The sequence below is a fragment of the Lissotriton helveticus genome, chromosome 9 (genome assembly GCF_964261635.1).
Source record: "Lissotriton helveticus chromosome 9, aLisHel1.1, whole genome shotgun sequence".
Taxonomy (NCBI): Eukaryota; Metazoa; Chordata; class Amphibia; order Caudata; family Salamandridae; genus Lissotriton; species Lissotriton helveticus.
This window is the reverse complement of record NC_136070.1, coordinates 11,021,929-11,037,874: the sequence shown is the minus strand read 5'-3', so window position 1 is coordinate 11,037,874 and position 15,946 is coordinate 11,021,929. Positions and strand designations below refer to the sequence as shown.

Below are 15,946 nucleotides of genomic sequence, written 5' to 3'. Positions count from 1 at the left end.
TGCTCACAAGGCTATGCACACTAGGGAACCCACCCTTGAGCTGCACGGGCGCTGTCCCTGTCTCAGACATGCTTTCCTCTCACTTTACCCAGAAAACTCTTCCCGTCCCTAATGCCCCCGCCCCAGAAGAATAAAGTTTGAGCTATCAAACATTGATATTGATGCTCTTCTTCTCTCTAATGCCCTCCCACTAAACACCGACTGCATACCTCTGGACTCATGCAAGACCCCTATGAGCTTAATCCAAACCACCCAGGCCAACTCAAACAGGGAGCCCTCCCACAAACTCAGAGTTATAAACAATGACAACTTCAAACCAACCAATCAATCAAGGATTCTTTAAGTGCGTCACTCACCCGTGAGGGTCTCAAGGCGCTATGGGGGGAGGGGGGAAAAGCTCTGGTCAGTCGAAGAGCCAGGTTTTGAGGGTCTTCTTGAACATGTGCAGGGTGGGGGCGCGTCTGATGTCGATTGGGAGCTCATTCTAGGTCTTGGCCATGATGTAGGCATAGGTTCTGCCACCCGTTCTTGCTCTGCGGATGCGCGGAGTTTCGGAAAGGGTGAGGTTTTCCGATCGGAGGCTCCTCTTGGGTACGTGGAAGGAGATTAGATCGGTGAGATATTGGGTTCCGGTGTTGTGGAGACACTTGTAGGCGTGGGTGAGTATCTTGAAAGCTACTCTCTTCTCAACGGGGAGCCAGTGGAGGTTATGCAGGTGTTGGGTGATGTGTTTGAGTCGAGGGATGCCGAGGACGAGTCTAGCTGCGGTGTTCTGTATGGTCTTGAGTTTGCGGAGCAGAGACTTGTTGATCCCCGCATAAAGAGTGTTTCCGTAGTCCAGTCTGCTGGTTTTGAGTGTGTGGGTGACGGTCTTCCTTGATTCGGGGAGGATACATTTGAAGGTCTTTCGGAGGATGCAGAGAGTGTTGAAGCAGGTAGAGGCGACTGCGTTGACCTGTCAGGTCATGGAGAGGGAGTATTCGAGTATGATGCCGAGGTTTCGGGCCTGGTCCTTGCAGGTTGGGGGGGCTGCCCAGAGCAGTGAGCCACCAGGTGTTGTCCCATGTAGAAGGGGAGAGTCCTCGGATGAGTGAACACCATGCAGACTCCGACCACCCACACACATCTCCAATTGAAATGTGTACTACTCGATTGCAGATCTGCGAGTGAACACGCAGCCAACATCTTTGACCTCATCCTTAACAACAAGCTTGATATCATCATCCTCACGGAAACCTGGCTAAAAGGCTGGTCCACCCCTATCCTTGACCTTCTAGTTCCGCCTAGCCATAACATATTTCGAATAGACAGATCCATAAAAACAGGGTAGAGGTTTAGCCTGCATACATCGAAATGCACTCTCGGACTCTCAGTCCGATCCCTCCGAGCTGACCTCAAGTGAGTACCTATACATCAACATCTCCAGCAACCACCGCCCAGTATGGAAATTTCACACATTCTACCACCTCCCTGGAGACAATCTTTCTTTCATTGAACAATTAATGGAAATAATGTCCTCAAATGATGACACCCTAGTTTCCCAAATATATAATAGGCTGGAGTCTGTGCCTTTTTGGTGTCTCTGAACTGTATTCTATACTGCTCAGTGGGTAGGCCAAACCCTTCAATCAGTGCACTCTTCAAGACCTGATACTCATCAGCATCCTCTTCTCTGACAGTGAGGAGCTTGTCTCTTCCTTTGTCTGCAAAGGAGAGCCACAAGATTGCTGCCCACTGCTCCTGGAGGACCCTCTGAACTTTACAGGCCCTTTGCAGTGCAGTATTCCATTTGTGGATGTCATCTCCACTCTGGTAGGGAGGGGCAATCTTGTTTATATTCCTATGATCATGAGATCTTTCTCTACCACTAGGGAAGTTGCTGCCACCAGTGGACTCTAGTCCCATCTGTTTTCTAGCTCTCTCGAGCTCTAGGAATTCCCTGTTTAAGGCTACCTGCTGTCTTCTAATTCTCAGCTAGGCTTCCTCAAACTTCATCTGTCTTTCTCTCCTCTCCTGGGAGGATTCCCTCCTGTGAGAAGAAACAGAGGACCCTATAGATGTGTCAGAATGGATAGACTCCTGTGAAGGAGATCTTGTCCTTCTAGGCACACCTTCAGCGCTTCCTGGGGGACAAGATAGGGCCACCTTGGCCTTCCTCCTCATCTCCAGTAGGAGCTGCATTGTCCAGTTTAAGGTCATTGTCATCTTCCTGGTCAGCATCAGAGTACTGGTGGTTTTTACCACTGGGCCTTTCCTCCTCTGCTGCCCCAGCCCCCTGCCAACCCCCTCAGGCCCTGAAGCCTTTCTAAGATCATCCAGCAGTAGTACCTCTATGAGGCGTTGGGTTTCTGATAGATACATCTGCCAGTGGATTCCTCACCTTGTGAATATCCCCCTTCCGTCAGCAACATTCAGAAATTCTTTTTGTAGCTTTGCGCCGACGTGGACGACGTCACAGAGGCACGGCATCGCTCGCGACTCCGATGACATCACCGACACCATAATAGGCCCACGCCGGCGTGATGACGTCAGTTCCCTTTTTTCCACGTCGTCGACGCTAACGGTTTCGGGGAATCTCTGTAGCTGTTGGTAACTTTGTTACTGTTTTTCTCTGTTTTCTTGCTTCTTTGTTTCGCCGAAGATGTCGACTAAGAAGACCGGATTCAAGTCATGTAGGGAGTGCGGCAAAATGAAGTCAATCACGGACCCGCACGAGGACTGTATCTGGTGCCTGAGTTTGGACCATAATGTCGATAGTTGTTCTTCGTGTAGGAAGATGAATCCGAAGGCGCTTCGAGAGAGGGATACTAAGCTTTTAATGGCGAAGTTAAGAGGAAGTAAAGATAAGAAGTCTTTGAGATCTCGTTCGAGAAGGGCGAGATCGAGGTCGAGGTCAAGATCACGATCGGCGTCGCTCTCGAAGTCGTCATCCGGTCATGCTTCGAAGTCAAAAAAGAAGCATAAGAAGCGAAGACATGAGTCTCTGCGTCATTCCGGTAAGGATTCGGACTCAAGACCGAAGTCGCCTAAGCGGAGGCATGAGAAGGATGTAGTGTCTCCATCACCAGAGGTCTTGGATCCAGAAGGTGAGGCTTCCCCTTCGGAGTCGCAGGTTCAATCGCCGACTCCGGTTGTGAATCTGTCTCCGGCGCCATCTCCGGCTCGAGAGGATGAAGAAGTCCCTTTAGATGAGGGTTCGATGACACGACCACCTGTGGAAGAGGAGGCGAATCCGGAACCTCTGAAGGATCAGTCTGTGGGCTCTTATCCACCTTTCCCTACTCCAGGTCAAGCCCCTACTGTGTTTTTAAACGCTATGTATGATGTCTATTCCAGAGCGTGGTAGCCCTCTGGTGCACCTTCGGGTCCTATGGGTCCTCTGGCGTTTAATTTAGGAGTTCCCCACTCCTATGCTTCAGCTCCTTTTATGTCAGTTATGCCGGCTCCGACGCCGCCTTGGCATTACTTGGCGCCGCCGAGGTCGTCAACGCCGATACAGACGTCGCCGGTTCCGAGACGACCTCGATAGCAGCGCCCTGGGCCTGCGGATTCGATCTCGACGTCGATACCGGCTCCGTCGGAGTCGTTCACGGATCCGACGGCGCGGCTGTTGAAAGAGAGATCCAGAAGGGATGCTCAGCGCCTCATAGAAGAGCAAAGATATAGAGAGGCTGAGGCTGAGATGGAAGAAGGAGAGCTTCAGGAGGATTGTTTTGAGGAGCAGCTAGTGGTTTGGAACTTTCTCCAGAATGGGAGCTACCTTCTGTGTCTGATGCCCCTTCAAAGGATGTTAGGCCAATCCACTGTACAAATCATACATGGGTAGGCAAAGAGCTTGTCCACGAGGACGTCAAGCCTCCTCCTCCTCCACCTCTTCCAACCCCCCAGCCACAGAAAAGCGATCCATTCCGGATCATGTGGGCCCAGTGGGGGGCCGGCTTACCCATTTTCTACGGGATTGGGAATCGGTTACATCAGGTCTTTGGGTTCTCAATCTCGTAGAAAATGGGTATGCTCTTCCCTTTCGGGAATTCCCTCCGAATTACCCTCCTTACCAAGGTTTCTGCACGGAGGAACACCTGTTACTCCTGCAGGAGGAAGTCCAGACGTTGTTAAGACAGGGTGCGATAGAGATGGTTCCAGAGCAGGAAAGGGGTCAGGGGTGCTATTCCCGGTATTTCCTGATTCCCAAGAAGGATGGCAGACTTCGTCCAATCCTGGATCTCAGGATCTTGAACCTTTATCTAAAACAGGAGAAGTTCAAGAGGCTCACCCTTGCACAGGTTCTTCAGGCGCTGATGGAAGAAGACTGGATGGTGTCAATACACTTGCAGGATGCATATTTTCATATCCCAATCCTGCAGTCTCACAGGAGGTATCTCCGTTTTACGGTGGGATCGCAATATTACCAGTTTGTGGTTCTACCGTTTGGTCTTACTACTGCACCTCGAGTCTTCACCAAGGTGATGGCTGTGGTGGCAGCACATCTCAGAAGATCGGGGATTCCAGTATTCCCGTATCTGGACGATTGGCTGATCAAAGCAGAATCTCCAGAGAAGGTGCTCCATCATCTGCAAGTGACAACTCAGTTGTTGTACAGGTTGGGTTTTTCAATAAATGTACCCAAATCTCACCTGGTGCCCTCCCAGCGCCACCTGTTTATAGGTGCGGTACTGGATACAACTGTATGTCGGGCATTCCCTCCACCTCATAGGATTCGCAACCTACAGGAGTTGATTCCTTTATTTCACAATGGAGCGGTCGTTCCAGTCCTGAAGGTCCTTCCCCTGCTCGGTCTGATGGCTTCTTGCATTCTGTTGGTCAACAATGCACGCTGGCACATGTGGGCGCTCCAGTGGTGCCTCCGCTGGCAGTGGTTTCAATACAACGGGGATCTCAGGGAGTCTGTGAGGATCTCCAGAGAAACTGCAGTGGATCTGACTTGGTGGGGAGTGGAAGGCAACCTGTCTCAAGGGAAGCCATTCCATCTGCCTCCAACTGTGGCCACAGTGATAACGGATGCATCCACTCTAGGGTGGGGTACCCATCTGGGGGATCTGGAGGTCAAGGGTCTTTGGTTTCCAGAGGAAAGGTTGCTTCATATCAACCTGTTGGAATTGCGGGCGATACATCTGGCGCTCAAGGCCTTCCTCCCTTCCCTTCGCGGTCGGTCGGTTCAGGTCCTGACGGACAACACCAGCGTGATGTGGTACGTCAACAAGCAGGGAGGAGTAGGGTCGCAGTGTCTCTGCAGAGAGGCTCTGCGTCTCTGGTCCTGGGTTCAGGAACATCAGATTTGTCTGATGGCAAATCATCTGGCCGGAGTTCTGAAAGTGCGTGCAGACAGTCTCAGTCCGCAGTTCTCAGCCAACCACGAGTGGAGGCTTCATCCAGAGGTGGTTCGTCACATCTTTCGGACGTGGCGGACTCCTCAGGTGGACCTGTTCGCCTCTCGCGAGAATGCTCACTGCCCGTCATTCTGCAGCCTCCAGTTTCCGATGCATGGAGCCTTGGGGGACGCGTTTCAGTTGAGTTGGGGAAATCAACTCCTTTATGCGTTTCTTCCCATACCCTTGACTCCTCGGGTTCTGAGGAAGATTCGCCAAGACCGGGCCCAAGTTATATTGGTCGGCCCGGATTGGCTAAGAAGGGTGTGGTACACAGCTCTTCTCCACCTCTCCTCGTGCCCGCCGCTCTGTCTCCCTTTCAGGGCAGATCTCCTCTCTCAGATGGAGTGGCAGGTTCTACACCCCCACCTGCAGACTTTATACCTTCATGCCTGGAGATTGAACGGGGCAACCTGAATTCCTTTTCTCTCCCACATGATGTGGTGGATGTCATTCTTTTGGCCAGGTGTGACTCCACCAAATCAATCTATTCATACAGATGGTCTAAATTTGTCACTTGGTGCGGAGAGAAATCTGTTGACCCTTTGAAGGCTCGTTTGTCTGATATTCTGCAGTTTGCTCTTTCTTTGGCGCAGCAAGGCTTTCCTGTTGCCTCAGTTAAGGGTTATAGGGTTATCTTTCGGCTTTGTCGGCATTTCTCTGTTTGCCAGATCAGCCGTCATAGTTCAAATCTCCTGTGGTTTTAAGATTTTTGAAGGGCCTTACAAACAATTTTCCCCCTACTCCCTTTATTGTGCCTCAATAGGACTTAAATCTGGTGCTTACTTTCCTGATGGGTTCTCCTTTCGAACCTTTACACAAGTGTCCAATGAGACTTATGTCTTTTCAGATGGTCTTCCTTGTTGCAATTACCTCGGCAAGGAGGGTAAGTGAGCTTCAGGCTCTTAGTTCAAAGCCCCCATTCCTGTCCATTCATGCTGAACGAATGGTTCTTAGGACCAGGGCTGCTTTTCTGCCTAAGGTGGTAACTCCCTTCCATCTAGGACAGTCTATTACCCTTCCTACCTTCTATCCTCCCCCTCACCCTTCCAAGGAGGAGGAGAGACTTCACTGCTTGGACCCGAAGAGGGCGGTGAGCTTCTACCTTGACAAGACAAGAGAGTTCAGGGTGGATGACCAGCAGTTTGTTGGATTTGCTGGTTGCAAGAAAGGAAAAGCTGTGCACAAGCGCACACTTTCAAGATGGATCATACTATGCATCAAGATCTGCTACTCCCTGGCGGGTAAGGAACCTCGAGAGGGTATTAGGGCTCATCCTACTAGAGCAAAGTCTTCAACATCTGCTTTGTCTAGGGGAGTGTCTGTTGAGGACATTTGTAGAGCTGCAACTTGGGCCTCCCTCCACACTTTCGCAAAGCATTACTGCTTGCATTCCGAAGTGAGGAGGGACGGCCACTTTGGGCGTTCTGTCCTCCAGGATTTTCTGGTATAGGGGTGTGGACACCCTCCTCCGGGAGTGGGAACTGCTGTGGGACTCTATTCACAAGGTGAGGAATCCACTGGCAAATGTATCTATCAGAAGAACAAGTTACTTACCTTCGGTAACGCTTTTTCTGGTAGATACAGTATCTGCCTGTGGATTCCTCACATGCCCACCCGCCTCCCCGTTGTCAACTCTTCTATACTTTAGATAATGCCAATGTTTTAATGTATATATGTTATTCTTAAAAGTAGTGTTTTATTCTACTTGAATTACTACATTGTCTTTACACTGTGTGTGTTATCTTGAATATTGTATACTGTGTATATATCTACTGTTGTCGGTCCGTCCGTGTGCCTCGCAGGCACGGAAAAAAGGGCGGAACTGACGTCATCACGCCGGCGCGGGCCTATTATGGTGTCGGTGACGTCATCGGAGTCGCGAGAGATGCCGTGCCTCTGTGACGTCGTCCACGTCGGCGCGAAGCTACAAAAAGAATTTCCGAATGTTGATGACGCAAGGGGTATATTCACAAGGTGAGGAATCCACTGGCAGATACTGTATCTACCAGAAAAAGCATTACCGAAGGTAAGTAACTTGTTCGTTTGCACTTTTGCCTGTCTTCAATTTCCTAGTTGTACACAATGCCCTTAATTCTAGGAATGGGAAGGTGTCATACTTGGATACCTGTACTATGCTGACATCTGGCAGGAACCCACTTGTTCCTGGCCTTGAAAACATCACTAGTGTGGCATGGTGTATGCACCTACCTACTCTCTTGAGTTGTAGAAACAGTGTGCTAAGCCCTTGACACACAACTCTAAGTTCAGTAGAACTTACTGTAGTTAAAGCTTGTATTATATGTACCTCTGGTACCTTTAGCGGTTTTCAGTTAGTCAATCACTTGAGATTATCTGGTAACACAATGGCAAGCTTGAATCCCACCGCTGCCACCAATGTGAGAAGCTGGCCTGGCATATGCTGTCCATTACTTATAGTGAGCAGTTTGTACCAGTCCAAACAGCCCCTTAGTGGTGATAGGTTAAAGACAACCCTTATTTTAAGCTATCCTAGTGGTAGCTATGGAGAGCCACCTTCAGGCAAAGTCTTGAAGGAATGTAAAGCAGCTTGTTTTACCAGTCTATAATCTTGTGAATGACCAAATGAAAGGAGAACCAAACCAGGTATATATATAAAACATCCTGACATCATAACATCCTCTCAGACCTGCAGTATGGTTTTAGACCTGGGCTGGGGACCACCGAACAGGCCATTAACTTGGATTTTGTAATCAGCAAATACACACATATTAAGGAAGGGGACATGTTTTAAGTTTTTGTGGATTTGTCTTCTGCTTTCGACAATGTAGTCCACGAGAAACTGTGGTCCATTATGTCTAGTCTGGGAGTGGATTGCTCCATTGTAAACTTCCTCAGAGACCTGTACGCATTGGGTAGTGGCAGAGTTCGCTACGGTATTGATGGTACTTGTACCAAGTATTTTAATATAAAAAGATGGGTACATCAAGGATGCTTCCTTGCCCCCTTTCTGTTTAATCTTTACCTTAACAGTGTAGGGGACACCTTGGCAAGAAAGTGCACTGACCTACCCCAAATAGGCCATCGTCCTATTCCGGCACTTTTTAATGCTGATTATGCCGTTCTAATGGCTCCCAACCCCCTTGCCTTTCAGCGCTTAGTGGATGAATTTGCCACTTTTATGCGGGACCATGGATTGAAAATTAACATTGGTAAAACTTTTGCTATGAACATTGGAAGCACGGCCTCTCGATGCCAAGACATATTCATTGAGGGTGAAAAAATTGTGCACACAACAACTTTTTCCTACCTTTGGATAGTATTTAGTCGTACTGGGAAGTGGCAACGGGCTATAAAATCCAGACTATCTCAATTTATTAAGACTATGAGGGCCCTTCTGCAGTTCGCTAGCACCCAAGGTATCAAACACCTGAGGGAAATGTTTACTATTTACAAGGCCAAATGTAGACCTACTGCTATGTACGGGGCTGAACTGTGGGGTTTTGGGCAGACCGATAGTCTCCAACTTGATGAAAATGCTTTTTTGAGCAACCTTCTAGAAGTTCCAAAAAGCACTGCAACTTATGTCTGTCACAGAGAACTAGGAGTCGCCTATATTGTTGATCTGATCAGGATACAACATTTCTTCAGCCATGGCAAATATGAATGCCTTTTATCATTGCGATTTGTGTTCAGACTACGACCCGTGACATTATACTGCTGGACACTTCGTATCAAGAAAAGAATTGGGATAGTTCAATCCTAGAAAGTTTTAAATGAACTAACTGTATTGAATAGTACAGGTGTTGTCTTTAAAATACATACAAGTTTTGTATGATTTTCTCACAAAAAATTGTGTAGAAACAGGCACTGAGTGAATGAGCGAGTATGTCTCAACACAGAGTAGGGATCACAGACTGACAATGTGGTTTCAAATGAATTAGGCAAACTAAAAATATCTTTCTGTATATATTATGAAATTGTTTTATGATATTTCTCTCTAACTGTGAAGAAAAAATATAAACAAACATTGTTTCCATGAATAAAATATATATCTTTGATACTCAACAATATCTGGTTGTTTACATATTGACATTTCAAGTCGAAAGGTCCACTGTTTATTGTATTTCTTAAATGTTCTCATTACACATGTAATTCAGACCCTGATTTAGGAAATGTAGTCAGGGGTACCCCTATTTTTGCAAATATATATCTGTTCAGGATACATCCAGCGCTATTATGGCAAAAATTTGGTCTTCTGAACACACTACTTTAAACCGATCAATTATTATCGATTGCCTCAGATCCACATCAGCCATTACAATTCCCTGGCTTAAATGTGCACATAACCTTTTATCAGATATTGGTCACTCTGAATATTTTAATCACCCGGAGAATCGGGCCCTCGTTTCAAGAAAAGTACTCACAAGGAGATGTTTAACTGTATAAGAGGAAACGAGACTAGGGTCTGAAATACTGAAACCGTCTGTTATAGGAACCAGATGATTTGGACCAGTTTTAATATTCAGTTTTACTTAGCCAATGTTTTTAATGCACGCCGCAGGTTTGTTCTGACTCGATTCCGTTTGGACATCTTCCATCATTTAATCAGCTTTCCTACTATCAATAACTGGTCGATTGATAGGGGAATTGTACCTGTGATTAAATCTCTCTGCAGAGCACTATGCATGCTGTTTTGTTTTGTAAGCATTTCTCTGAGGCCAGAAGAAACTCTGTGAAACCCTTGTTAAGACAACTGGGCTTTGTGCTAGGCCGACCAGCTTTTTGCATCTGCAAATATTACCTGCCATTTCTATAGGTACTGTCATGGCTCGAGCCTTATGGGAAGTTGTTAATACTGGGCAGATGCTATAGTCAAACCAGGACTGAGCGTGCTTTTCATGATCGCACTTGCACTGGCATTTACGTACTGTCTTTTTTACTTCCTTTTTAACCTGTTTAAATTTTGTTCTGTTTTTTAACCATCTTATGAATGATTTTATGTAGCTTTTATGATTCATATGTGAATTTGAGTAAAGCTTATCTGAGTGACTGAATTCCTGGCCTGTGATTTGCTGCTGAAAGTCCTATTTCTTTCAAACTGTTCAACGTGTGGTCTGTGGTTTACTCCTGTAAGTTTTCTTGTCTTCAGAGGTGGCGGCTCCATTTGCGGTCTGTGATTTCCCACTGAATGTTGTATTTTGTTGCAGGTCTACAAGCTGGCAGTAGAAGACCTGACGAAGGCCGCTCAGATGGACCCAGCATGCTCCCTGGCCTTCTACAACAGAGCTGTGGTTCACCACGAGACCAAGGCTTATGAGAAGGTGGGTGCTTTGCACATTCATGCCAGCATCATTGCTTCTGTTGTGGGTGGTGTGCTGTCTGAGGTGATGGACTCTCAGGCAGGTGAAGCCTTCACCAGTGTGGTGAGCGGAGGAGAAGGGAACAGAGATTTAACATAATCTACTCCTGGTCACGGTTCTTTCAACCCTGTCTTCACCCATCCAAATGCCGGGGCTGCCCCCACGCTGCCCCATTAATACAAATAAAGGTTTTGGCATTTTTGGATGCTGCTGAATGAAACCATAATGCTGTCTGACCAAAGATAGCCTCCAGCAGCCCGTCTTCAGCATTAAAAGGCAATCGTGGATCGTATAAGCTGCAGGTATTCGTCGTTTCATACTGGATTCATATGAGAGATCTGGAATGCGGTATACCTGGCTTCACACACGTTCTAAATCACAACAATACAGAATGAGCAGCGAGCCCAGAGCACAGCCCCGCCCCTTTGTCCCACGGTAAGTAACTTCCAAGAAGCTATAAGCACCCGCTGCTCAAGGGTGGGTCCTGAGGCCACAGTATAGAATAATACATACAGTGGTGCACCAGCAGTGGTAATAATATTGAGACAGATTCCAAATCAAACAGTAGAGTGGTCATATCTTCTTTATTGTGCTTGTACCATAGACATCTAGATCCAAGTGCTACAGCAAAACAACACAGGCCCCTCCTTTCATTCGGCACTGTGAGGTCCTCGGGCGGTCTGATAATGTACAACCAATATACCATGATACGCGTCTTTGAAGCGGTCGTTCACCCCATGGAAACATACCATATATGTACAGGGTCCTGTTAGATTACACTCCCTGGATCCTTTTAATATCAGGTCTCGCCGTCCCCGTACTTCACACCTTAGTCTGTGTCCAGGATAGTAGAAAACCGCAACCCGCACCGCTGGAGTGTAAAAGGATTTTCGTCTTGCACATATAAGGTGTCTCTGTGAAGTCTAAATACTTCTGGAATGTCCTTGTACTGAGTCCAGCCACAATAATCAGCAGTTCTTCTCCTTCGAGCCTGATGCAACAGAGTTGTTTTCTTATATAACAGATGTTGAGACAATTCAGATAGATCGTCTCCACGGATAACCAGGGTAGGGGTGTGTGTGGTCACCAGGGTGCAGAGACCCCCCCATCTGAGGACGAGCTGGGTGTCGGTCAGGGCTGCACACTGGCAGTAGATAGCCATCAACATGGAGGTGCCCCATTGCAGGTCCGGAACGTATAATATCACGTTGCGGCCTTCATTATTACTCAACGGTATGGTTCCTTTGCTTCTGAAACATAAAGAGTACATTGTGAGTTTCCGTACAATTATGCGTTGCCCCCGCCCCTCGAACAGTGTTTACCTATTATTCTCACTATCCCATATTTCGTGGTCCGGTGTGTCTAAGCTAGCATTAGACCCCCTCCCATGGGGCTCATTGTCCATGTGTGATTGAGATATGCGACCCGTACTGTGTGTCTAAGCTAGCATTGGAACCCCTCCCATGGGACTTATATCCACCGTGTGATTGAGATGAGCGTCCCGCACGGTGTGTCTAAGCGAGCATTGAACCCCCTCCCATGGTACTCATATCCACCTCGTGATTGAGATGAGCGTCCCGCACGGTGTGTCTAATCGAGCATTGGAGCCCCTCCCATGGGACTCATATCCACCTCGTGATTGAGATGAGCGGCCCGCACGGTGTATCTAAGCTAGCATTGGACCCCCTCCCATGGGACTCATATCCACCTCGTAATTGAGATGAGCGTCCCACACGGTGTGTCTAAGCGAGCATTGGACCCCCTCCCATGGGGCTCATTGTCCATGTGTGATTGAGATGAGCGTCCCGCACGGTGTGTCTGAGCGAGCATTGGAGCCCCTCCCATGGGATTCATATCCACCTCGTGATTGAGATGAGCGTCCCGCACGGTGTGTCTAAGCGAGCATTGGAGCCCCTCCCATGGGACTCATATCTACCTCGTGATTGAGATGAGCGTCCCGCACGGTGTGTCTGAGCGAGCATTGGACCCCCTCCCTTGAGACTCATATCCACCTCGTGATTGAGATGAGCGTCCCGCACGGTGTGTCTGAGCGAGCATTGGAGCCCCTCCCATGGGACTCATATCCACCTCGTGATTGAGATGAGCGTCCCGCACGGTGTGTCTAAGCTAGCATTGGACCCCCTCCCATGGGACTCATTTCCACCGTGTGATTGAGATGAGCGTCCCGCACGGTGTGTCCAAGCGAGCATTGGAGCCCCTCCCATGGTACTCATATCCACCTCGTGATTGAGATGAGCGTCCCGCACGGTGTGTCTGAGCGAGCATTGGACCCCCTCCCTTGAGACTCATATCCACCTCGTGATTGAGATGAGCGTCCCGCACGGTGTGTCTAAGCGAGCATTGGAGCCCCTCCCATGGGACTCATATCCACCTCGTGATTGAGATGAGCGTCCCGCACGGTGTGTCTAAGCGAGCATTGGAGCCCCTCCCATGGGACTCATATCCACCTCGTGATTGAGATGAGCGTCCCGCACGGTGTGTCTAAGCTAGCATTGGACCCCCTCCCATGGGGCTCATTGTCCTTGTGTGATTGAGATGAGCGGCCTGCACGGTGTGTCCAAGCGAGCATTGGACCCCCTCCCTTGAGACTCATATCCACCTCGTGATTGAGATGAGCGTCCCGCACGGTGTGTCTGAGCGAGCATTGGAGCCCCTCCCTTGAGACTCATATCCACCTCGTGATTGAGATGAGCGTCCCGCACGGTGTGTCTAAGCGAGCATTGGAGCCCCTCCCATGGGACTCATATCCACCTAGTGATTGAGATGAGCGTCCCGCACGGTGTGTCTAATCGAGCATTGGAGCCCCTCCCATGGGACTCATATCCACCTCGTGATTGAGATGAGCGTCCCGCACGGTGTGTCTAAGCGAGCATTGGAGCCCCTCCCATGGGACTCATATCCACCTAGTGATTGAGATGAGCGTCCCGCACGGTGTGTCTAAGCGAGCATTGGACCCCCTCCCATGGGACTCATATCCACCTCGTGATTGAGATGAGCGTCCCGCACGGTGTGTCTAAGCGAGCATTGGAGCCCCTCCCATGGGACTCATATCCACCTCGTGATTGAGATGAGCGTCCCACACGGTGTGTCTAAGCGAGCATAGGACCCCCTCCCATGGGGCTCATTGTCCTTGTGTGATTGAGATGAGCGGCCCGCACGGTGTGTCCAAGCGAGCATTGGACCCCCTCCCTTGAGACTCATATCCACCTCGTGATTGAGATGAGCGTCCCGCACGGTGTGTCTAAGCGAGCATTGGAGCCCCTCCCATGGGACTCATATCCACCTCGTGATTGAGATGAGCGTCCCGCACGGTGTGTCTAAGCTAGCATTGGACCCCCTCCCATGGGACTCATTTCCACCGTGTGATTGAGATGAGCGTCCCGCACGGTGTGTCCAAGCGAGCATTGGAGCCCCTCCCATGGTACTCATATCCACCTCGTGATTGAGATGAGCGTCCCGCACGGTGTGTCGGAGCGAGCATTGGACCCCCTCCCTTGAGACTCATATCCACCTCGTGATTGAGATGAGCGTCCCGCACGGTGTGTCCAAGCGAGCATTGGAGCCCCTCCCATGGGACTCATATCCACCTCGTGATTGAGATGAGCGTCCCGCACGGTGTGTCTAAGCGAGCATTGGAGCCCTTCCCATGGGACTCATATCCACCTCGTGATTGAGATGAGCGTCCCGCACGGTGTGTCTAAGCGAGCATTGGAGCCCCTCCCATGGGACTCATATCCACCTCGTGATTGAGATGAGCGTCCCACACGGTGTGTCTAAGCTAGCATTGGACCCCCTCCCATGGGGCTCATTGTCCTTGTGTGATTGAGATGAGCGGCCCGCACGGTGTGTCCAAGCGAGCATTGGACCCCCTCCCTTGAGACTCATATCCACCTCGTGATTGAGATGAGCGTCCCGCACGGTGTGTCTAAGCGAGCATTGGAGCCCCTCCCATGGGACTCATATCCACCTCGTGATTGAGATGAGCGTCCCGCACGGTGTGTCTAAGCTAGCATTGGACCCCCTCCCATGGGACTCATTTCCACTGTGTGATTGAGATGAGCGTCCCGCACGGTGTGTCCAAGCGAGCATTGGAGCCCCTCCCATGGTACTCATATCCACCTCGTGATTGAGATGAGCGTCCCGCACGGTTTGTCTGAGCGAGCATTGGACCCCCTCCCTTGAGACTCATATCCACCTCGTGATTGAGATGAGCGTCCCGCACGGTGTGTCCAAGCGAGCATTGGAGCCCCTCCCATGGGACTCATATCCACCTCGTGATTGAGATGAGCGTCCCGCACGGTGTGTCAAAGCTAGCATTGGACCCCCTCCCATGGGGCTCATTGTCCTTGTGTGATTGAGATGAGCGGCCCGCACGGTGTGTCCAAGCGAGCATTGGAGCCCCTCCCAGGGGACTCATATCCACCTCGTGATTGAGATGAGCGTCCCGCACGGTGTGTCTAAGCTAGCATTGAACCCCCTCCCATGGGGCTCATTGTCCTTGTGTGATTGAGATGAGCGGCCCGCACGGTGTGTCCAAGCGAGCATTGGAGCCCCTCCCATGGGACTCATATCCACCTCGTGATTGAGATGAGCGTCCCGCACGGTGTGTCTAAGCGAGCATTGGACCCCCTCCCATGGGACTCATATCCACCTCGTGATTGAGATGAGCGGCCCGCACGGTGTGTCTGAGCGAGCATTGGAGCCCCTCCCTTGAGACTCATATCCACCTCGTGATTGAGATGAGCGTCCCGCACGGTGTGTCTAAGCGAGCATTGGAGCCCCTCCCATGGGACTCATATCCACCTAGTGATTGAGATGAGCGTCCCGCACGGTGTGTCTAAGCGAGCATTGGAGCCCCTCCCATGGGACTCATATCCACCTCGTGATTGAGATGAGCGTCCCGCACGGTGTGTCCAAGCGAACATTGGAGCCCCTCCCATGGTACTCATATCCACCTCGTGATTGAGATGAGCGTCCCGCACGGTGTGTCTAAGCGAGCATTGGAGCCCCTCCCATGGGACTCATATCCACCTCGTGATTGAGATGAGCGTCCCGCACGGTGTGTCTAAGCTAGCATTGGACCCCCTCCCATGGGGCTCATTGTCCTTGTGTGATTGAGATGAGCGGCCCGCACGGTGTGTCCAAGCGAGCATTGGAGCCCCTCCCATGGGACTCATATCCACCTCGTGATTGAGA

At 49.9% G+C, this 15,946-nt stretch overlaps 1 protein-coding gene across 3 annotated transcripts in view; it reads left to right on the top strand.

Annotated features, from left to right (window-relative positions):
* TTC6 (tetratricopeptide repeat domain 6) overlaps window positions 1-15,946 on the top strand; it is a 1,585,904-nt gene that overhangs the window by 1,264,961 nt on the left and 304,997 nt on the right. For all 3 annotated transcript variants that reach the window (XM_078659352.1, XM_078659351.1, XM_078659353.1), the window contains exon 25: window positions 10,577-10,690. In XM_078659352.1, coding sequence (XP_078515478.1) covers window positions 10,577-10,690 — 114 coding nt within the window. The remainder of the gene's footprint in view (window positions 1-10,576; window positions 10,691-15,946) is intronic.